At 41.5% G+C, this 23976-nt stretch overlaps 1 protein-coding gene across 3 annotated transcripts in view; it reads left to right on the top strand.

The window, feature by feature from the left end:
* The window catches only part of spata6l (spermatogenesis associated 6-like), a 42309-nt gene extending 18687 nt beyond the window's left edge, over positions 1 to 23622 (top strand). The window contains exons 7-13 of one of the 3 annotated variants that reach the window (XM_049568896.1): positions 4875 to 5135; positions 9593 to 9689; positions 11622 to 11663; positions 12359 to 12368; positions 13674 to 13769; positions 17893 to 17986; positions 23510 to 23622. In XM_049568896.1, the coding sequence (XP_049424853.1) occupies positions 4875 to 5135; positions 9593 to 9689; positions 11622 to 11663; positions 12359 to 12368; positions 13674 to 13769; positions 17893 to 17986; positions 23510 to 23575 (666 nt within the window). In that variant the 3' untranslated portion in view covers positions 23576 to 23622. Of the gene's footprint in view, positions 1 to 4874; positions 5136 to 9592; positions 9690 to 11621; positions 11664 to 12358; positions 12369 to 13668; positions 13770 to 17892; positions 17987 to 23509 lie in introns of all 3 variants that reach the window. The other 2 variants (XM_049568894.1, XM_049568895.1) reach the window with 2 other exon arrangements.
* The last annotated feature ends 354 nt before the right edge of the window (positions 23623 to 23976 follow it).

Genomic DNA, 23976 nt, shown 5'->3' with positions numbered 1-23976 from the left:
TGGACTCTGTTGGGCCTTGTTTGCTCTCTCTTTTGAACAGTTCGTTGTCAACTGGTTGTGTACCTGCCTGTGTGAATCCTCCTTTTAGACCTATTGTCAAGTTACCATTTATAACCAAAATCTTAGAAAAAATAGTGTCTAAGCAACTTCTTGACATTTGACTGCCTTACTGATGTTGATATGTTCTGTACACATGACATCCATTGCACGTCTGTCCATCCTGCAAGAGGGATCCTTCCTCAGTTGCTCTTCCTGAGATATCTATCATTTTTTTCCCTAATGAAGTTTTTTGGGGGGGGAGTTTTTCCTTATCCGCTGTGAGGGTCCAAAGGACAGAAGGATGTCGTATGTTGGAAAGCCCTCAAAGGCAAATTGTGCTTTGTGATATTGGGCTTTATAGATAAAATTGAATTGAATTGAAAAAGCTGGATGTCAAAAAAAATTCTTCAGCTGAACTCAGAGATTGTTGTCATCTGATCCCCTATTGAATAATATCAAACACATTGCAAGAAATCTTGGAGTCTGGTTTGGCAGTTATTCAAGTTTTGAGGAGCATGTCACAAAAGGCCCGTTTCCACTGAAGAAGTTCCTGGTACTATTTGGGGGGCAGGAACTACTACAGGAACGTCCTCTCGCTCGGCCCTCTCAACCGCCGTGTCTCCACTGAGAGAGCGGAGTAGGAGGAAGGTTCCTGTAAATTACCGGGCTCTGGATGTGACATAATCGTTGTGCGACCATTTTGACCGGGGTGACGTAGGGATGTAGTTAGCTGTTAGCTGTTAGCGGTGTCTGTATTAACTCAATAGCTCAATAAATGGTCCATAAAAAAAAAAAATTCCAGCGGATGTCTTAGTTACAGCATGATTGAGCTAACTGGAGTAGTTTTGTGTCGTATCCGACAACGGGAGGCTTTTAACAGATGACGTCCTTTTGTTAGCTTTGCTGCTGCTGTTAGCTGTCCCTGTCAGCTGCAGCCACTACTGATGCTTTCTAGACATCGTGATTTCCCAAAACTGAATAAGTACCACACATAGCAACACAAAACTGCTTTGCTAGCTCAATCATGTTGTAACTAAGATATCCGCTGGAAAAATATTTTTTTCATGGACCGTATATTGAGTTAATGAGTTAATACAGACACCACTAACGGCTAACAGCTAACGGTTAACCCAGCTAATCTAAGATAACCATAGTAATTACAAAACGTCACATCCTGCCTTGAGTATATCCAATCAGCACTAAGTAATCTCCAAGTCCCAGCCAGGAGTCTCTCGGGGCCGTTCTGAGTACCTACTCCGAGGCAGGGACTTGTTTAGCCCCTGTAAAAGTTCCCGGAAATCTGTCCTTCGGGGGTGGTTCCTGCGGTGGAGACAGGCACCAACGGCCCTGGCCCCGTAAAATTACCCTGAAGTTCCTGCAGTGGAAACGGGCCTAAAGCTTGTGCAATCATGTTTTATACTTTTACCTGCGAAATATTTCAAAAAATACTCTCTCCCAGCTACATCTCCGACCTCTTAGTGCCGCACACGCCAGGATGTACTTTGAGGTCCTCAGGCAGAGCTATTTTGTTTGGTAGCGGTCGCCCCCCCCTCGTGGCCCTATCCACCTTATTTTCAAACACGGAAGTAAATAGTGATCAACTTCCGTTTTTTTGTGCGTGACTTCCGGTCAGCCACTTTCCGTCATGCTTTCCCTTACCAGAGCTAACGGTGCAAGCTATGTTTTTTTCAATTTTTAGTTAGTCAATCAGTTAGTTAGTCTGTGTATTTTGTATAGATAACTGTGCCCACGTTTCCGTTATAACGGAAATTTATTCCCTCTAAACGCGAATAAATCACACGTCAATCATAAACTATGAACCAAAAAAGCACAGTCTATCCCGAGTGAGACAAAACTGCTTGATCCCTGTCTCCAGTGTACCAGCAGAGAACCTGCAGAACCGAATCAGCGAAAAAACACACAGGGCTAAGCATCTCTACCTGAGCAGCTGAAGCTGCGGCTCGCACCCTCGACACACAGATGGTGCTTCTGCATGCCAGCCAAACATGTGCGCAACTGTGAGAAATAAATATGTGAGGAGTACGCTGCTTTTCTATCTTTTTTTCCCTTTTCTTTCTTTCTTTTTTTCTGTTGGCGACATACACTCCTAACACAGGACGGGTTGTTTTAATTGATTGAGTTGATCATTAAGCCATAGTGATGCGCGGATCGGCTCTGATAGCACCTGAATCAGCATGTACACACCAGCCATCCAGCCGTTACAGCATGATTGAGCTAGCAAAGCAGTTTTGTGTTGCTATGTGTGGTATTTATTCAGTTTTGGGAAATGACGATATCTAGAAAGCATCAGTGGCTGCAGCTGACAGGGACAGCTAACGTTAACACTAGCACCAAAGCTAACATCAGGATCGCCATCCGTTAAAAGCCTCCCGTTGTCGGATACGACATGAAACTACTCCAATTAGCTCAATCATGTTGTAACTAAGACATCCGCTGGAGAAAATATTTTTTTCACTGGTCACTTTGTGAGTTCAGTGAGTTATTACAGACACGGCTAACGGCTGACAGCTAACGGTTAGCCCAGCTAATCTACGATAGTATTTACACAGAGAAAATACTAATGTTTTTTCAGTCATTGTGTTTATAGACTTTACAAACATCAGATTAGTCTAAACGGTGATATAGTGACGTGAAAAATGTGTATAATATATACATATATAAGCTAAACTCAGCAAGGTAAACAACAAGGTGATTCCTATTTACACAGTGGTAAGAGTGCTGGACAGGAAGTGTCGCACAAAAAAACGCAAGCTGGCTGCGTTCTGTTTTGCCTCCGTGTTTCCGTGAAAAATAAGGTGGATTTTTGAAAAAGGCGTGCTAAAGTGCCCTCTTGGGAGCCAAAATGCGTGCTAAAGTGCCCTCCTGGGAGCCAAAACACACGCTAATTACCCTCTTGGGAGCCAGAACACCCGCTAAAGTGTCCTCCTGGGAGCCAAAACGCATGCTAAAGTGCCCTCTTGGCAGCCAAAATGCCCTCCTGGGAGCCAAAACGCACGCTAAAGTGCCCTCTTTGGAGCCAAAACACGCGCTAAAGTGCCCTCTTGGCAGTTAAAATGCCCTCCTGGAAGCCAAAAAGCATGCTAAAGTGCCCTCTTTAGAGCCAAAACGCGCACTAAATGTCCTCCTGGGAGCCAAAACGCGCGCTAAAGTGCCCTCTTGGCAGCCAAAATGCCCTCCTGGGAGCCAAAACGCGCCCTAAAGTGCCCTCTTTGGAGCCAAAAACACACTAAACTGCCCTCTTGGCTGGTTAAAACATGATAAACTGCCCTGTTGGGTGGTAAAAATGCATGCTAAAGTGCCCTCCTGGTTGGCAAAACACACTAAACTGCCTTCTTGGTTGGAAAAAAACACACTAAACTGCCCTCTTGGGTGGTTAAAACATGATAAACTGCCCTCTTGGGTGGTAAAAACATTACTGTTGCAATGACTTTTATGTTGGGCCCTTTTTTGATCTATACTGAGCCAGAACTATATCTCACAGAACCAGTTTGGATTATCTGGTGCTAATATGGTGTTAAAATGCACTAGAATACAGGAAATGGCATCTACTTAATTGAAAATTTTCGGGGGGAGGACCCCCAGCCCCCCCCAGGGATTTATGTCTTTCATACATCCATGTCTCTGTGTGTTCTTCACAGTCCAGCGTTGAATTTACACAGTTCTCGTGGATGCTGATCCTAACTACAAACTAACTTGAGTAGTCTGTCTAGTTAGTCTGTTTTAAGGCTATATAATGTGCTATTTGTATAACATATACATGTATAACATGTCGAAAGTGCCCTCGAAAACACGTGGAACTTAGTGCCCTCTTCAGTGGCGAGAACATGCTGTATGTGCCCTTATTTTTCTTTTCGCCCCTGCCCTTCAAAAGTCTGTGCACGCCACTGCAGAGCGTTTGCTGTCGGGGCCCTGAGGCTCCGGAATAGTCTGCCCCAGAGGATATCAAGTTGGCCGAGTCAGTGATCTCTTTGATGTCCCTTTTTAAAACTAATTAGATACAATGGGAAATTAGATACAAAGATATCCTTGAAAAGTGTAGGTCACATTGAATCTAATATGTGTGCCATGCCTGTGTGTTCATATTTCTCTTGTTAGTCCAGAAAGGAGTGCCATGTTTGACGCAAGTTATAGCAGTTGGCTTACAGCATACACTTGTGGCTTCACCTTGCACAGTATCTTTGCCTGATGTCTCTCCCGCTGAGGATCCCCTTCAGCTCTTTCACTGACAATCCTGGGGTGGCACCAAAACCAAAAGCTATAAATGAATTTCAGGAATTTTATTATGCTTCCATAGTATACAGGATACTTGAAAACAATGTCATTATGGAGAGTTAAGGATTCACATACTGAAATACTTTGGTGTCTTATTTTACAATGAATATTACTAATTATCTGATGTGCATAGACTAATGTTGGGTTGAGTTTCACAACAATACTAATAAAAATAAAAATGTTTAATTACAAAATGAATATAAAGCAGATGCACAGGCACAAGGACAGCTGTGACGTGGTCTCTTTTTATACCCATTTAAAACCTGACAGCGAAATTCTTAACAGAGATAGATGACAGTCAAGTCAGGAAAGGACAAAGACTTGGAAAACCTTACCAAATCTTTGATGGACAAAAATTTGTTTTGGAGATTTTTAACTGCAGAAAGAATTACTGGACAATTCCCCATCCCTGCATCTCAAAATAAGTATAAGAATCAAATCACCACCTCTGGTTCTAGCAGGAAGTTTAACATAGGCAGCTAGAAAGCCTGGACATTATGTTCAGGCTGTATAGTTTAAGACGTGTACTCTTTTGTTTCCAGAATCCAGTGATAAAGAGGAACAGGAAACACTCCAGCAGACCCAGGAGCTCATCTCCTCAGAGAAGACAACCTCAAACCCTGGGAAAGAAACAAGGTGGCAGGGCATACAGAGAAAACCGCACCAGGTCACTGTCTCACACTCCAGGACCACAGTCCCTGTCCCCTCTGAGAACTGGAAACACAAAGAGGCTGGAGCAGCTCAGCCTGGACTCTACAGCTTTAGACCTGGCTGACTGGGACCAGACCAGCATCTCCCAGAATGTAAGCACAAATGACACAGCTTTGTTGATCATCATTTTCTGCCACTAGATGGCAGAGAAGAGCAAAGTTAGACATGTTTCCACACAGCAGTTAATTCTACAGTACTGGGCTCTCACTGAGTACTCTAGAACTTGCATTTAATACTAATATCACTCTAACCTCTCTTTCTCCCATTTTATCTCATGTTTCACTAGGGGGAAGGTTTGAGAGTCAGTCGCAGTGACACAAAATGAGTATTTGGCAAAAACAAATACTTTATTTTGACGTAATGTCCATCTTGTGACTGTAAAAGTTTCCAAACACATGTTGATTTAAGGCCCCATATTGTGCTCATTTTCAGGATCATGCTTTTGGGTTTCTACTACATGTTCACATGCTTTAACCTTATGGGCACGAATGACGCATAGTGCGTCCAAATTCACACCTGTTGATTTTCTCCGCGACCGTGCATCATAGCGACAAGCCACGCATATCACATGAAACAGCGGAATTGTAGCTTTCCAACAAGACCAAGCACTTGTCAATAGTCCAATGTTTTCAGAGCGAAAAAAAATGATAAAGTTACAAAAAAAATGATGTATAACAGAGCTTTCATACAGCTTTGCACACACATTACTCTTGGATGGATTACTCGCGAATGCAGGCTCGCACAGAAATGCCACGCATATCACATGAAAGCGCAGGACCAGAGCTTTCCAGTGATACTACCATCATTGTGCTATCATCCCATCACACTATAAATACAGATTGATTGTCTACAAAATAAAAACCTGACGAATTTCTTTACAATCCATTATACAGATCTTGTTATTAGTCATTTCATATAGTGAGGAATATCATATCTTACCACATCTTAGGCTTGCCTATGTTTCTCCCTGTCTATCCATATTTGTAGCCCGGCTTTCAAGATGCAAATAGCTCCATATTGTCCAGCTGACACTCCATCAAACTTTGTATGACAAGACCAGCCACTTCACCTTTGCGCACCCAGATAACTGTAGCCTAATTATGCATGCATGACAGGACCGTAGTCACCATATACATTGAGGGGGACATGTGTCTCCCCCAATGCCCAAAATGCCCCCCCCACCCCCACCCCAATATATAACTGAAACTGAAAAACAACAATAAACTTTGTTTACTGCAAACAAAGTGGCAAATATTATCTTGGAGGACATCACTGCACTTGGTTGACTATTTTTCTATGATCTTAGGTGTAAATATTGCATGTTTCTTTCAGATAAAACACATTTTTGACTTGTGAATGAGTCAATGGAATTTCTTGCAATAATGAAAAAATACTGGCAATCATGTCTGCCTGGTACAAACCACATGTTTTGGACAGCTGTGAAGTGACAGAATGTCCCACCATCATGGTTCTTATATTGCCAGATTCCAAAGCGTCTCCCCTCTTCATATATGGCAGAATATGTCATTTTCCAACTTGCTATGGTGAGATACATGTAAAAATGTAAGAATTTAGTAACACAGATTTGTTTTTGTCATTGATATAAAAAGTAATATAAAATACAGGCACATAGAAGGACATGAAATGATGGCAAATCTGGTTAGCCCACATTGTCCTGAAAAAACACATATAGCATGTGTATGTAGCCTTTATAATGACTCTGATATGAGCTTGAAAGTAAAGGCAGTAAAAATACCCCAAAAACGCCTAGGGCCCATAGGCCCATATGTTAAAAAACAACAACATTATTTTCTCATACTGTCTGCCTTAAAGGGGAACTAATGTTTTTTTTTTTTCAACCCAGGCTGACCTGCCTGCAGCCTGTGAGTGCGCGCTATATTAAGTAATAGGGCACTCAGACAGCGTCAAACAACGTCAAACGTCAAAACACGTCCACTAATAGTGCATTTTTTTCACACAGATAGGCTCAGATTGTTAGTATAAATATCCGACAACATAACGGAAAGGAGAAATGAACGTCTGTGTTTACCTTTAGCTGGATTCGGACATGTTCCTCTGCCTGTTGCAATTTTAGTATATGTGCTACCGAAGTAACACTGCTCCCTCTCTCTCCTCGTCCGCTCTTCAATTTCAATGAGCTACGTCTGTGTACTCCGTGTTCAAATAAATACGGGCGATCATCAAATTCAAATGGCTCATCCAGATCCAGCTGGTCAAAATTGGGTAAAAATTCAGCCATGACTACTCCAAACAGAGTAACTCCTCATGTTTGTAAGGTCACTTGACTTGCCACAACTAACATGTCCAAATTTTTACCCGATTTTGACCAACTTGATCTGGATGGACCGTACTGTATACTGAACTCGGAGTACACTTTTTGGGCAGCTTGTACTTAAAGGTCCAGTGTGTAGGATTTAGGGGGATATTTTGGTAGAAATGGAATATAATATTATAACTATGTTTTAAAACTATGTTTAGTGTATAGTCACCTGACACTAAAGCCCGGTTCAGACCAAAGGTTTTGCAATGAGACGAGTTGAAACGGGAAACAACGTGCAATGTGCCGTTCTGCAACGTTCTAAAATGTACTCACACCAGTTCAACCAGCATAAGCACATACAGCGAGCAGCAGCGGCAACCCACCGTGCAGCACAGCGGGAACAGAGCACCTGCTGCAGCAAGCGAACACACCATCTGGAGCTATTTCACACCGTTGCAACTTTTCTCTTCAATGTTCTAAAACAGTTTTGTGTCTTCACAAATCTTTGGTCTGAACTGGGCTTAAGAATCATGTTGTCATCATCCTAGAATGAGCAGTTCATATGTACACATGGAGCGCGTCCTCTTCCACAGAGTCTGCCATGTTATTTCTGCAATAGCCCAGAACAGACAAATCAGGCACTGGCTCTAGATAGGGCCATTCACATTTTTATTTTAGCCACCATAGTTTCACCAAGTTTCAGTTTCAGAGCAATGTAGTTGTGCAGTGGTAACCATTGTCACCTCACAGCAAGAAGGTCCCTGGTTCGAACCTGAGGTGGGGGGTACTAACCCCAGGATGGGGGAGTCATGTGTGGAATTTACATGTTCTCCCCGTGTCAGTGTGGGTTAGGTTAGGTTCATTGGTGACTCTAAATTGTCTGTAGGTGTGAATGTCAGTGTGAATGGTTGTCTGTCTCTGTGTGTCAGTCCTGTAATAGTCTGGTGACCAGGTTGTACCCTGCATCTCACCAATGTGCTGGGATAGGCTCCAGGCCCCCTATGACCCCCAACAAGATAAGCGGTTTTGGGGAAAAAAAGGATAAATACATTTACTTCTTGTTTTTGTGTTAAAACAATTAAAATGATGAAATGTAGTGTGTAGTTTAGTCAGACATTTGACTCAGTAATGCCCACTGAAATGTGACACTATAAGCAACATATCCTCACAGAATGGTTCGTATGATATCCGTCCTTAACATACAGTTACATCATGAACATAAAGTTATGGAGGTAACCCTTTGAATAAGCACCCCACAAATGACGTTACATCCTTAATGTACAGTTACATAATCAACGTAAAGTTGCGGCGGTATCCTATGAATTATTGCCCCACAAATGGCGTTACATCTTTAACACACAGTTACATAATTAACATAAAGTTATGGAGGTAACCCTTTGAATTAGCGCCCCACAAATGACGTTACATCCTTAACGTACAGTTACATAATCAATGTAAAGTTACGGTGGTCAGGTTTAGGTAAGTAAAGTTACTGTGGTAAGGTTTAGGTGCAGGTAACATGGTGAAGACATACCTTAAAATGACTCAAATTTCATTCGAGGTTCACCAAATGCGTCTCCAGGGGAAAGTCCCGAGGAAAGTCTGTGTTTTTGTAACCCATCCACCACCCCAACCTGCCTCTTTACAGGACTGCTTCCTTGCTTACTCCCATCAGTGCATTGGTCACGTGATTACAGCCTTTCAAAATACATGGATATGTACAAATTTGGATGCATTACTTTTCATAAGAAAACCTAGACAATGCAAACCCCCTTAGTATATTAAATTCAACAAAGGTGAGAATTCATTAGCTATAAATTCAACTTCTTATTTGTAAGACAAAGATTATCTTATTTTTTCACGCATACATTGTAGAGCCTCACTTTGAAGTTAAAGATACAGTTTATGATTTTGTTGTAGCATTCAGTGGCACCTGTTTCCTACCTTCCTGATGTATTTATAGCTGGGTTGAGTTTGACACCAGTGAACTGAGAGAAATTTTTGGGATTGGTGGGGATACTGTACACTGTACAGTAACTAAAATTGTTTGTGTTGCTCTCCATTGCTAATTATTATCTTACCCTGGTCACTAACATACACCCATTTCCCAAAGCATTTTATATTATCTATTTGGAATGCCACTATATGAGTTCTGTCCTTTTTTCTCATCACAATCAAATGATCCAACCTCTGTGCCAAGTCAGCCACAGTCCTGGTTGTGTACATCCCGTAAGCCTGATCACAGTGTCATTGTTCCTATGTGTGTAGATGCTGGCTTCATGGCCTGGAGCCAGCCGGTCTGACTCGCCTCACTGCTCTGCAGTGTTTACCAACTCTTTTTCACCTTTGACCAGCTCCTCATCAGGTACAAATCCTTACATAAAGCTGTTTTGATGCTACTGACGTGTACTACGTGTATTACATTCTCAAAGAACTTAACCATAAAAGCTTGTAAAATGTTCTGTTATTGTTATACTGCCCTGTTGACATGACTGTAACAAGCTGTGAGTGTGAGGAAGGCTACTTAGGGTCAGGTTTCTTTCAACCATAAAATGCAAATCTGTTGTGACTCAAAAATATTTCCCTCTCTTTTTCCAAAATCAAATCAAATCAGATCAAATGCCTTTATTGTCAGTGTACAGCTGTACAACGAAAGTCAAGTGCGACTCCCTTGTGGTAAAAAAAAAAAAAAAGAAGACAAAAAGACAAGCCTCCCAGAAGGTAGCAGTGCAAACAGTTTCCTGGGTGAGAACAGTCCTGGATTATGTTTTCTGCATGGTGCAGACATTTGGCGCTGTAAATGTCAGACAGTGAGGGAAGCTGTGACCTTAAGATGTCCTGTGCTGACTTCTTAACTCTATCCAGAGCTTTTTTGTCAGCCACGGTGCAGCTTTTAAACCACACCAGGGGCAGGTTCCTCCCTCTTCCTCCTGAAATCACCAACTCCTTTGTTTTAGAGGCATTGAGTTTTTGGACCTCATCTCTGTAAGCAGACTCGTCGTTGTTATGAGTCAGTCCTGCCACAGTAGTGTCGTCAGCAAACTTGATAATGATGTTGCTGTCGTAGATTTGTGTACAGTCATGGGTGTATAGGGTATATAGCAGAGGACTCAGCACACAGCCCTGGGGGGCCCAAGTGCTGAGGGTCAGGACAGAGGAGTGATGGGACCCCAGCCTGCCTGACTGACTGTGGACGGTCTGTTAAAAAGTCCCTGATCAATCTGCAAGTGTGGTGGCTGACACCCAGACTGTGGAGCTTGGACACCATTCTGCCAGGAAGGATGGTGTTGAATGCAGAACTGAAATCTACAAACAGCATTCTTGCATATGAGCCAGGTTGTTCCAGATGTGTTAACACAGTGTGGAGGGCTGTGTTGATGGTATCTCCTGTCGACCTATTGGCTCTGTATGCAAACTGGTGCTGGTCCAACCTAGGAGGGAGTGAGGAGTTATTGTGCTTTAACACCAGCCTTTCAAAGCACTTCATGACAGTGGAGGTAAGAGCCACAGGTCTGTAGTCATTGAGGCAGCTGACAGATGGTTTCCTAGGGATGGGCACAATGGTGGCAGATTTGAAGCATTGGGGGACAGTGCAGGTAGACAGACAGAGGTTGAAGATGGAAGTAAATACCTTAGTCAGCTGGTCGGCGCAGTCTCTCAGTACTCTCCCTGGAATACCGTCAGGACCAGCAGCCTTCCTGGGGTTCACACCACGGAACACTCTCCTGACCTCCTCCGTACTCACAGTGAGTGCCATGTTGTTTGTGGGTGGTGGAAGTGTGGACCCAGTCTCTGCCTCAGTCACCTCAAAACGTGCAAAGAAATGGTTGAGCTCCTCTGCCAGGTTACTGCTGGTGCTGGTGGCTGGATCTTTGGAGCCCATGAAGTTTGTGAGGTGCTGGATGCCCTGCCGGACATGCTGGGGGTCCCCCTCGCCGAAGCGTCCCTCGATTTTCCTCCTGTAGGCTGCTTTTGCCTCCTTGATGCCTCTTTTTAGGCTGGATCTGGCAATGCTGTATAATTCCACGTATCCAGACCTGAAGGCTGTGCCCCGGTCCCTCAGCAACTGTTTGATATCCCTGGTCATCCACGGTTTGTTGTTTTGATAACATTTGATCTGTTTCTCGACAGTGACATTATCAGTGCAGGTTTGGATCAAACAAAACAGTAAATGTATAGTCCGCTAGGTCCCAGTTGGTGCTCTCAAAGCAGTCCTGCATTTGTGGGATTGCATCCTCAGGCCAAATCTTTGTATATCTCTTGCTTGATGAGAGGTCTGTATGCCGGGGTGTTTCAGTGAGATATTTTCCAACTGGCAGAAGAAAATCCTTATCCAATGGTTTGTTAGGGACAATTTATTTCCCTTCTCTTTGGCCACCTATTCAGGAAGAAATGGGGTTTATCAGATGAAGCACAGAGCTAGAGTGGGGATGTGGTTAGCCTAGCATAAATACTTGGGGTATGGAAAAACAGTAAGACTGGCTCTGTTCAAAGTTCAGCAAGTGAGCTTTAGAGATGTTGAAAGGTGTATTTTGGAAATTTGAACAGAGTCATGCTAGCTGTTTTCCCTGCTTCCAGTCTTTATTGCTAAGCTAGGCAAACTAATCTTTAAAAGCACAACTAGAACTTTGAAATACAGGACTGGAAACTGTAACTTCTAAATTATTGACAGTTAAAAAAACATTATCTAACACTACAGTTAAGCTATATGTAAATACTTATCTTTTATGCCATTTTATAGCCTTGGCTGGAGGCATTATGTTTTCTGGTTGGCTGTCAGTCCCATCCTTGTGAACACGATATCTCAAGAACCCCTCAAGGGAATTTCTTCAAATTTGGCACAAATGTCCACTTGGACTCAACAATGAAATGATTAGATTTTGGTGGTTACTTACTGCTTACTGCCCTTTATGCGGGCTGGCATGTAGGGCAGCAACAAAGGATCTCCACTCCTGTCTGTTCTGGGCCAGCGTCTTTACGGAACCCCAGGTATGATGCAGGGCCTTCAGCTCTCCTTCCACCATCCTGCGCCAGGAGTTCTTGGGTCAGCCTCTTTTACATTTACCATCTGGTGTCCAGTGAAGGGCAGTTCAGGTGATGTTGTCCTGCTCTCTACGGATGACATGTCCAATCCATCGCCTTCTCATTAAGGATGGTAGCCATATTTTCCTGCTTACACAGGCTGAGAAGATGCTGGTTGGATATGGTTTGGGGCCAGGATATTCTCAGTATCTTCTGAGCCGTATAGCAGGGTGGACAGGAGGCAGCTCTGATACAGTCTTAGCTTGGTGTTGGTGCTGTACTGGTGGTTAAGGTTAAGGTCACTGTGGCCTTGTCTGTCTCATGTTTTGTGAATGCGATATCTCAAGAATAACTAAAGGGAACGTACAAATGTTCATTTGGACTCAACCATGAATTGACTGGCTTTCGATGGTCAAAGGTCAAGGTTAGTGCAACCTTGCATCTGTCTCATTCTCGTGAACGCGATATATAAAGGTGTTCCCTTTAAGGACTTTCTTTTAACGTGACACAAATGTCCACTTGGACTGAAAAATAAAGTGATTAGAATTTTGTGGTCCAACGTCAAAGGTCAAGGTCAGTGTGACCTCACAAAATATGTTTTTGGCCATAATTCCTTTGCTAATTATGACAAAACTTCACACAAATGTCTAATAGGATAAAATAATGAATTGCTGACATTTTATATCAATCAATCAATCAATTTCATTTATAAAGCCCAATATCACAAATCACAATTTGCCTCACAGGGCTTTACAGGATACAACATCCCTCTGTCCTTTGGACCCTCACGGCAGATAAGGAAAAACTCCCCCCAAAAAACCCTTTAACGGGGGAAAATACTTAAATACTTATTACTTATATCCCAAAGGTCAAAGGTCAACTTCACTGTGACATCTTAATATTCTGCATAAAACACTTCACTGGCCATTATTCAATTTCATATCTCAGGAACAGATACTTATTTGGTGACACTCATCTTGGGTGTCCACCTTGAAACTATGCTGATTGTATAGATCTTCTGTGCTGTTGGGGGGACAACGGGTGTGAAGCATCCATGTTTTCATGGATGTAAACTGTGAGAGAAACTTGACTGGTGCACAGAGGCATAGAACCAATTTGCTGGTTAGAACTTCAATCATATGTCATGTGTCATACCATAAATGTTTTCAAAAATCACTAATTGAGCCTTCGATAACTGCAACTAAGACCAGCATTAGAAAGTTAAATAAATCAATTGCTGAGGTGCAGATGCATTAATGGGATGGTTATCTGGTAGTGAAAAAAACCAACAGACAGTGACTCCGCTCTGTTTCCATTGACAGGTTAGAGGAATATCCGAAAGCTACTCCAGCTCTTCAGAAACACATGACTCCCTTGGCTACCACCAAGATCATGACTCTTCAGGGCTGTGGCGGTCTTACAGGTAACAGGCCAGGCACAGCAGGTCCTTTTCTAGTTTTAAATATTGACATTCATAGTATAATAATCTAAATCACTACAAAAACCTTGTACCTCACTACAAATGTAGAGAATATGATAAAAAAGTCAAAATGCTAACTTTAATAAACATTTTCCCAATAAATGCTCAAGTTTAAAAAAGATGCTTCCTAAACTGGCAGTGACTGTGCAATGCTTCCGCAACACTGTGGTCCTGATAACAGCGGTAACTGCCATATGAGCACAGTGCAAAGTTGTGGCAATGAGGTAATCCATGGTACACGCTCATAGGGACTCACATGCACTAATATGCATGTACGGCTGGACCAAATACCGGGGACGGGGGTAAGTCACACGTGCAAGTCATAAGAAGGTCTCAAGTCATAACTTTCAAGTCTCAAACAAGTCTCAAGTCATAACTTTCAAGTCTCAAGCAAGTCTCAAGCCACTGTGGTGAAAATCAAGCAAGTCATGTTGAGTCCTTGCTATAAGTCAAGCAAGTCAAGTCGAGACATTGGTCAGGTCAAGCAAGTCACAAGTCAAGTGATACTCACAAACTCATAAAGATAATATCATATTAACTGCACCCAGTGGTGGAATGTAACTAAACACATTTACTCAGGTACTGTAAGTACAAATCTCAGTCTTTTCTTCTCAGTTTGTTGGTTGGACAAAACCAACATTATGAAGGTGTCACATAAGGCTCTGGGTAAGTGTAACACTATCTCTCTCTATTTACAGAATTTTTACAAACCCAATAACCCATCAATTATTGGAGAAAATAATCAGCATATTAACCCATAATGAAAATAATCATTAGTTAGTAGTTCAAAATGAGCTCCACCTCAACTAACTACAACAGTAAAATCCTGCCTTTATATTAATGCATAAGTCAGAATCGTCTAATGAGATCATACATAGTAGCAGACCAGTGGCGGCTGTTGGTCTTTCAAACAGGAGAAGCTCACTTCAAATTTACATCATAAAATTTGTCATATTATAGCGAGGCAGTAACTTAAAAAAGGAACATTTAATTGAAGCTGTTTTTCAACCACACTTATGCCACAGAACCACAGCAAAACATACCTCAAAGATTTTCAGATGGGTTTACAAATGGTGAAAATGAGCCATATTGCTTATGGAATTAAGGAATTCTGGACGGCACTCTATCAGAAGACTTTACTCTCAAATATCCGCATGGGACTGAGCTTGAAATGCGACGATGCCGGTGTGTTCAGCCTTCTAGACAATTCCTCCAATCATCATGCATACACCGAGTGTCCTCTCCCACCTAACGCTCCATTAGGTCTCAGGAAAGCTGAGCCTCCCTGGAAGTGATGATTTTGTCACATTTATACGATGACCATCTCGCTTTGCTGCATGGAAAAAACCTGCTCAGCACTGTCTCATAGGAATGCTTGGAGGCTCTGTGTCCACCATGCTGACACAAGAATGTATGACAGGGAGGTTGTGTTTGAAAACTGGTAATAAACAGCTGACGTTTGAACATCATAGTCATGATGTTAAACGCATCCTAGCACACGTTTAATGCAATGTAAATTCTTATTTTAATGTAAATTCAATAGTGCGTATTTGACCATTTCTTCTATGAAATTTTAGGGGAAGTTCAGCCTCCCTTGTTGTCTCAGAGCAATCACCCCTGTAGCAGACTACAACAGTCACAGGGGATATTTTTTACAGTACTTTTACTTATAATACTTTAAGTACATTTTCCTGATTATACTTATATACTCTTACTTAACCAAATTTTAAATGCAGGAATTGGACTTGTAACAGAGTATTTTTACAGGGTGGTATTAGTTACTTTTACTAGAGTAAAGGATGTAAATACTTTCCCTCCTGCTCAAGCCCTCTGGTCAGTGTGAAAGACTCCACTAACATAACATACCTGATGCTGTGAGAGAGGAGGTGCGATAATAACGCAATGTTAAAATCCCCAAACTCAAGCCAAGCAGGAATGGGAGTCACATGGTGCACGGATGGGCATGACAAGCACAGATACACACACTCACAGATAGTGAATTTATGTTGGGACAGCAGGCAGAACAGTTTTTATGCACTGTGGCGGCATCAAAACCTCGTACAAAAAGAGAACCTGGGCATATAAAGTTACCAGCGCATGTATCAGCTCTCACAGCAGTGACTGTGTGTGTAACAGCCCGGAGCCCAGATGTTTTTTCTATCCCGGCATTGAGCGCAGCTAGTGAAAAAGACTTTTCCTCTGCTGGATTTGTAGTTCAAGAATAGAGAACCCATCTTAATGTGAGTGACTGTAGCCTGTGTGTGTTTATTAATTGGTGCCGGTGTGTGCGCCATTAACTCAGACATAATGATTAGAAACGGGTCTGGTACTTAGCTTTATGGGTATGGGTGGGTGCAGGTTTTCAAAAATGTACCTGTGCAAGAAAAAACAATTCTTAGATGCATCACGATGTGAACATGGATTATTCAGCATGAATTTGCAGATGTCAATAATTGCTTATCTTATTATTAGTTAATGACGTGATGTTGATGGAACAAAAGAGGCGGAAGTCAACCTCAAGGGCAGTGCAGTACCAATCTAGTAATTTATCTTAACAAAAGGCAGTGGTGGCAAGTATGCTTTAATTTAATGTCTAAATATTTCCATTTGAAAGATAAACATGAAGTATACTGTGAATACTTTGTATGCCATCATCCAGAAACCATTCCCCTCTTTATACAGAGATGGCACTGTAGAGCAATTACAAAGTCCCCTTTTTACACCTCCTTTGCATTTTTACACAGAGCCAAATGACAGCAGCATCATTCTGTTACAGTGTGTGATGTTAGACAGCATACTACCATCGCAGAAGCAAAAGACCTGTGATGGGCATGATGTTTAACACAATAACGTCTGCCTCTAGTATGACATTTAGCAAACACTCAGCAGTGCTTTCTAAATAATAATAATACTACTACTACTACTACTAATAATAATAATAACAACAACAAGAAAATTTACGTTTTAATCAATTTCAGTTGCCATATACACAGCAGTTTGGGGCTATGTACCTTGCTCAAGGGCACCTCGGCACTGCCCAGGCTGCAAACTGGCAACTCTCCGGCTACCACTACACATATTTGGTCCAGAAGGGGTCTTGAGCCGGTGACCCTCCGGTTCACAACATAAGTCCCCATGGAGTGAGCTACTGCTGTCCTAAAACAATGGCATTACATGGAAATATAATTATTTACTGTCTCTGTTATATGGTGGCTGATCTTGTCCTCTGCTTGGAGGTTAAGGAGTTCCTGGACCTCAGTGTTTTCACAACTTGCTGACATTTTCGGTCGCTGTTCTTTTTGAGTTAGCTGCTAACTTTATCAGCTACTGTTTAAATCTCCCATGGTGGGCTGCACATCTAACACATCATCAAAACATCAACCAGTGCCCCCCATAATCCTGTCCTGCTGGCTGTCCCATTTATACAGAGGTTGTTTCAGTGCTGTTCCTGCCTCCAATGCTGGCTTTAAGGCAAGACAACTCTGTCCACCCATTCTGCGATTGTACAGAAAGGCGAGCCAGAATAACAGCGTTAAGGTCCCATTTTGAAGAGGCAGTGTAAAGCTAAATCTTAATGGAGTGGAGCGGAGCAACAATTAACAGTAACCCTGACAAACAAGACCAGCTGACAGTTAGCTTGAGCAATTGCAACTGGATACAATCCAAGTGGTAGCAAGTAGTCACAAAGTGAGAAAAAATAAACCATATATAAAAATCAAAATTTTGATGCATCAAGATGGATCAATAATCACATTATGTTCACATCATAGCCCTCTGAATCACTGACAGGAGGGATGTATATGTGTGGGTGCTGAGTTCAGTTAACAACCTTTCTCCAGAATCACAGAGTCTGCCTTTTTTATAGGCTTTGGGGCTGTTTAATATTATGCTAAACACATAATGGACTGATACTATCTCTGTAATAGTTGCATAGACTCCATCACTCTGACTTTGAGTTGACAGCTATGCAGATGACACAGGAATGTTCATTATTCAAGCAGGTAATGATGACTTATGAAAAACATCAGTGAAGCTAAAATTCCCTGACTATTGGTATGATGTTCAGGTCCCAGTCCAGCTCTCACAAAGAATGGGAAGAGGTCCAAGAGCGTGTTCGGGGACTCCTTACCACACCTAAAGCTGTACGCCGACTTGTGTATGTAAGTAATACATATTATTACTCTCTGCGTTAGATATAATAGCATGAGTATGTGTTTCAGTCTAGTGTTTGACTTGTTGCCCCCCAGAGTTGGGTATAACGTGTTACAAAGTAACGCATTAGAGTACTTTGATTACTTTTTGCAGTGTAACCTGCAAAAGTGTAACAACGAGTAACCTAACGTGTTAGTTTGCTGTTTGAGTAATCAAATACTTAAGTACATTTTCAAACAAGACATCAGTTACTTCCGTTACTTTTAGAACGCTGGTCCTTCAGCTCTGAAATAGCAACGGCTGTCATTTGGTTCCAATAACAGAAATAACATTAAACCTATCAGTCTGAAAGAAGCCACGGAGCTTGTGGCTCGCTACGTGGTCGGAGAAATGCTGCCATTGTCTGTGGTGGAGTCTAAATAGGTGGAGTAGGACTCGCTGACAGACATATTTCAGACTCAGGACTTGCATTATGCCTGGTACACGCTACACGCTGGTACTCACCAATTATCTCCGGTCGTCTTTCACGGCGTGTATGATGTCATCGGGTTATTCTTGTCCTATTTTTATTGCTTTGACTATTATTTGAGTCACTGTGTGTTCATGTGCCAGCCGACATGTTGTTGTAGTCACCTAAAAACGTCAGCAGATGGCAGGAGCTACATTTGAAGCGCTATACATAAACTGTCAAGCTACTGTATCTTTCACAGGAAGTTCTGACAAATGTTTCAGAATAAAAGCCTATTTAGAAAATGGAGGGATTCTCTCAACCGAGGTTATAAGGGGCTTTTAATTTGAAACAACTGTTTGAAACGATGGTGCGATATGTTAACTTTACAAAGACAACGGAGCGGATAAAAAGTAAATATATAAACACACAGAGGCATTAATGAACAACGGACCATCTATAATGTAGTTTCTTTCAAATGAAGCTGGGAGCCTCTGCAGTTGTGGTGAGTAAAAGCCCCGCCACTATTTGTTAATGTTATTACTTTATGTCCGACCATGAGGATGTACCATTGTTTGCTAGCTTAATGCTAATGACAGTAACGTTAACTCAGCGGGTTGACAAAGTGCCTATGCTGTTTCACACCATCATTTCCCCCTTTTACTCTGTGTGGTAACATCCCTAGAGGAAATATTAAAAATGCTGGGGTGTTGTTGTCATACAGTTGTCTACGGCAGCAGATCGTTCTGTGTTTTTACTGGTCAAAGTGACGGCTGTGATGGGAGAATTGGATCTCAGTGAAGGGCAAGTGATCCATAACTTTAATTTTGGAGACAAAAAAATGTAGGCTTAGCGCCCTGTGGTCCAATAGGAAATGTAAAATACTCAAAAGTACTTTAAAAGTGCTTGAGTTACATTTCTCAGGGAGTAACGTTGGAAGTACTTTTAAAGTAATTGAGTTACTTTACTCAGGGAGTAACGCAGTAAAGTAACTGGTTATTTTTTTAAAAAGTAACGCAGTAACGTACTTTGATTACTTTTAAAGTAACCCTTACCCAACACTGGTTGCCACTTAATACAGTCCACTGTATGTCTTTTAGTTCAGTTGTTGCAATATGCAGTTGCAGATAGTTGATTAAAAGGAATGTCAACTTCTTTTGCCCTTACTGGTCACTCCTTGTTTCAGGGGGCTGTTGCCATTTGTAGTTCCACTATTTTAATAACAATCATCTTTAATACTTACTCTTCGTTAAAAAAATGAATTCATCTTAATTTTAATTCCCAAAGAAATTTATCTCAACAGCAGCAGAAACCGGGGACACAAAACACCTTAAGTTCTTTCTTTAGTATGACACTTAAGGCTTAATTTCTCCTTAGCTTTGCGACGTGCACAGAATCCCTTAATAGGTGTCCTAAGTTAAAGCGACACTTACCTTTCTGGAAATTTTACGCTTTTCTTTGTCTAGGTTAAAATGCTATTAATAAGCTGATGGCACACTAAAATGTAAGTAAATTCTATCAGAGATCCAAACTCATAATTATACCATTCTCATATGATTCTAAGAAAACTCCGAATACAATGATTGGCCGAGCGTCCTGTCTGTCTTCCCCACATGGAGGCCTCCAACTGACGTAACCGCTCGCGTAACATAAAATGCTGCTGTTGTCCCTGACTTTACATGAGAGGAGGGAAAGATCGCTTGTTGCTAGTCTAATTTATACAATGAAAAATGCCAAAGGCTTGTGCTAATAAGGTTAGCATGTTGTATTTGCTTGGAAAACGTGTTTAGTAAAAGACAGTTGTTTTGTTGGTGAATCTTGTGAGTTGTAATGGAGCCAAATTATGTGCCGTTACCTATGTTAAATGTTGCTGTTGTCCCTGGTTTTATATGAGAATAGGGAAAGATTGTTAGCCGCTAGGCTAATTTATACAATGTTAAATGCCATAGGGTTGGGCTAATAATGTTATCATGTTGTATTTGTGGGGAAAATGTGTCCAGATAAAGACAAGTGTTCGTAGTGAAGCTGATTTGTGTACTTGTGTTTGAAATTGTCTCTATTAAGCTATGTTTAATGTGTCTTTATTGTGTGTTTTGAATCAACTAAACTTTACAGCACTTAACAGAAACCTCCACCGGAGAGCAAGTGTAACGTTCCCTTGCAAACGCCTATGTCTATCATAGACGTAGTAAGGACGTAATGGAAGAGGGGGGAGTAGGCCTTTGGAGGGAGGTGGAGTTGCAGGAGGAGGAGTTAGGGACTTTGGTGTTGTGGATGTTCAAATTTTGTTGTGTTGTGTGTGTTGTGTTGTGTAAAGTGCAAGAAAGGTAAGAGTTGCTTTAAGGAAAAACAGTAACTAATTTATTGCATTGAAAAAGATTTTACAGCGGTTAAAGTTTCCATGGAGATTGTTTGTTTGCTTGAACTCACGCTTGTGCTGCATGTTACCATCTCACAAAGTTGGCTTATAGTTAGATAGTAACAAAATGGTGGAAGAAATGAAGACAAGAAAACCATGTTGGCCAGAGGAGGAAAAGATATACTTCTGGAGGAATACAGTCATAGAAAGTACAAACTTAAATTTGATCCCCAGTAAACATTATGGTTGTAGGAAGAAATTGCAATGAAAATAATAATAATACAATAGATTTTAGTCAAATCTATTTAAGCACTATCACACGAGAGGGAGTGATGCCTGTGGCCTCGTGCCTACAACCGAATCGATATACAGAACAACGTCACAACCTCGAGTGTGATATTGCTTTTATACAACAGTTCAACAACAGCTTAAACAGCAATGCTGAGTAAGCAAATGTCAACAAAAGGTGATGGAATAAATTATTTAAGTATGTTATGTAGCCCCACGAAAAAAAAAGTTCCCCCAGTCTGTTGCCAGGCAACGCAGCACACACGCCAGGAACTCACTAAGCTAGCCTACTTTGTATTTACATTGCTCTGCAACTGTGTAACTTCGTCCAGTTTGGCTGATGAAACGTTGGCAAACCTGGATGTTGGCACAGCCGGATTCAGCTTCCACTCTCCCTCATTCTTATCAGTACCTTATCAGATGGTCATTGATAATTCCTGACCGTGTTCGCTTAATTTTTTCTCCTCTCCAGTTTGTTGAGGTCGGCTTATGTTACACAAACATACCTGGAGGTCTGCACAGAAGAATCCTGGCTTTAGTAACGCTATAGTGCCCATAGGCGTCAATGTAGCGAGTGTGACAGTTGGTTAATTAACGGTTGTATTTATATTTATAACACCTGTGAGCGGTGTGATTTTACTGTTACAAGTCCCAGTGATGTTATACTCTATATCAGCACTCACGGAATGCCTGTCGTCCAATCAAATTACTCGGTCGGAACTAACTGTTGTATAAAGTATAGCAGTATATCATATTATATATAAAGCACACTATCGGGGGTCTCCTGGTCGCAGAACACTTGGGGTGCATTTCTTTTTTTAATTTATCACCATAAACTTTGTTGCTAAGGTCTTTTGTACAATGGGTTAGGGATTCCTTCAGTGTAAGACCAAGACAAGGAGAAAACCATGAATACTTAAGTGGACATGTTAAGGAGAAGACTTGGATGTTTTGTGCAACAAATTTTATTTTGAGGAAACCTCAACTAGGACTTTAAAGAAGATCCTAACTTAAGGTGTTTTGTGCAACCAGCCTCAGGCCTTTTTTTGAAACAGGCTTAATTAGAGAGATTCCTTTATTTTTTCCTTTATTTATTTCCCCTGTTTTGAAAATATATCGTATTATATTTCAGTAAGAGGCCTCCATGTTTCCTGATGCACTTTAATTTCAATTTGATTTTACTGCAAACTCAAAACCTTCTCCATGTTTACCTGTTTTGATGAAACAAATATGGTATAATGTCCATTTCCATAGCACTAATTCCATCAGTACAGCAACATTATGCCATTCTCACCACTCTGTTTAAAGAACTCTCTTTTCTCAGACACAAGCCACTTTTACATTGCCAGATTTTCGGCGAATGTTGGGCCGTTTTGCCGGCAAGCTGCGAGCATTTAGATACACAGAGCCGGATTGGCGAATTGATCCAAGGTGCCCAATTTTTCAACTCATAGGGTAGACATATTGGCGGAACCCTTTTAGTTTAAAGAGACTGAGGCCGTTGATGATGCTGCACGTGCGACCCACTGGTGGTGGTTAAACAGGAAACGGCTGATAGCAGGAATTAGCAAGCAGCTAACGGGCTGACTTGCAAGGACTGACCAGCCACGGCTTCCCTCCCATGTCACTGTTGACATTACACGCTGAGCTACACGTTTTGTTACTTGCTCACGCCCCCTCTTGCCCTGAAATAGGCACATTCTATATGTTAGTCCGACTTTGAGAAATTTGATTTAGTACAATTTCAGTCGGACTAACACAATAAGTCAATTTTTCACATTGTCATGTAAACGCATTGAGTGACAAAAGAGTGTGACATGACTCTGTTGTGCTGATGAAATTAGCGCTGTTGAATCTACCATGTGAACTATTATAGTGCATGCAATTTTACCCCACCCATTTTTTCGTGGCCTTTATTTGCATGTGCTGGCTTTCACTGAAGACTAATCATTTGAATACTGGATTTTATTATAAAAATGTAATGCAGAGAAGATTTTGCCAAATAGGCAAGTTTCCTCGTTGTAGTGTATTTTGGAGGCAAACTCAACCCAGGGAGTTTTAGCACAGGTTTGCTATTTGAATAGAATAAAAAGAACTTTATTTATCCCCGAAGGGAAATTCAGCTGTCCAGCAGCTCATAAAAGACAAAAAACAACCACACTTCCACTCATCAACAACAACACAGTGGTACCAAAATAGACACAAAATGAAATAAGTTAAAATAAGTGCACAAATAGAAATTAAATTATAAATATAAATTATAAAATTGTCCATTCCACAGTCCAGCCAGTTGTGGCTAATGTGATGTGAGTGTGTGTGTGACTGCATTCAGGGGGTGTAAAACAGTAACAGCAATGCAGAAGTAGCTCTAAGAATGTACTGAAGATCACAAAGGATACCACAATGTAAGAGAATGTGTCTGTTATTGTGTTTCAGGGGGCCACACACTCAGAGGTAAGCGAGGTATTATCCAGGAGGTCCATCTCTCCAGGTCCACCCTGATGACCAGGCCAGGCTCTGGAATGGTGAAGTGAACCTGCTCTTGTGCCTCCATGAGTTTCATCTTTCACTTGCTGCCTCTCTGAGGCATCCTCATGACATCATAATCACAACATCCCTAGCTTAATTCTGGTTAGCAACCTGTGTGTCTATACTGTGAACTATCCAGTAAAGGCAAAAACAAAAGCTGCTTCTAATTTTCTTTGTGGCTTTCTGGATGTAAACAAGTTGTAACTCTAGAGGGCAGAAACAAGACTTTGTCTTTTTCTTCTGCTCTAGAGAAAGGAACCACCTTGCCAGTGAAGTCCTCAGATGTCAAGACTCTTCTGATGTTCTTGTGTGTGTGTGTGTGTGTGTGTGTGTGTGTGTGTGTGTGTGTGTGTGTGTGTGTGTGATAGGTATTT

Source organism: Epinephelus fuscoguttatus, linkage group LG23 (assembly GCF_011397635.1).
Source record: "Epinephelus fuscoguttatus linkage group LG23, E.fuscoguttatus.final_Chr_v1".
NCBI classification, from domain to species: Eukaryota; Metazoa; Chordata; class Actinopteri; order Perciformes; family Serranidae; genus Epinephelus; species Epinephelus fuscoguttatus.
The sequence above is the reverse complement of the archived record's forward strand: the minus strand, read 5'-3'. Positions and strand labels throughout refer to the sequence as shown.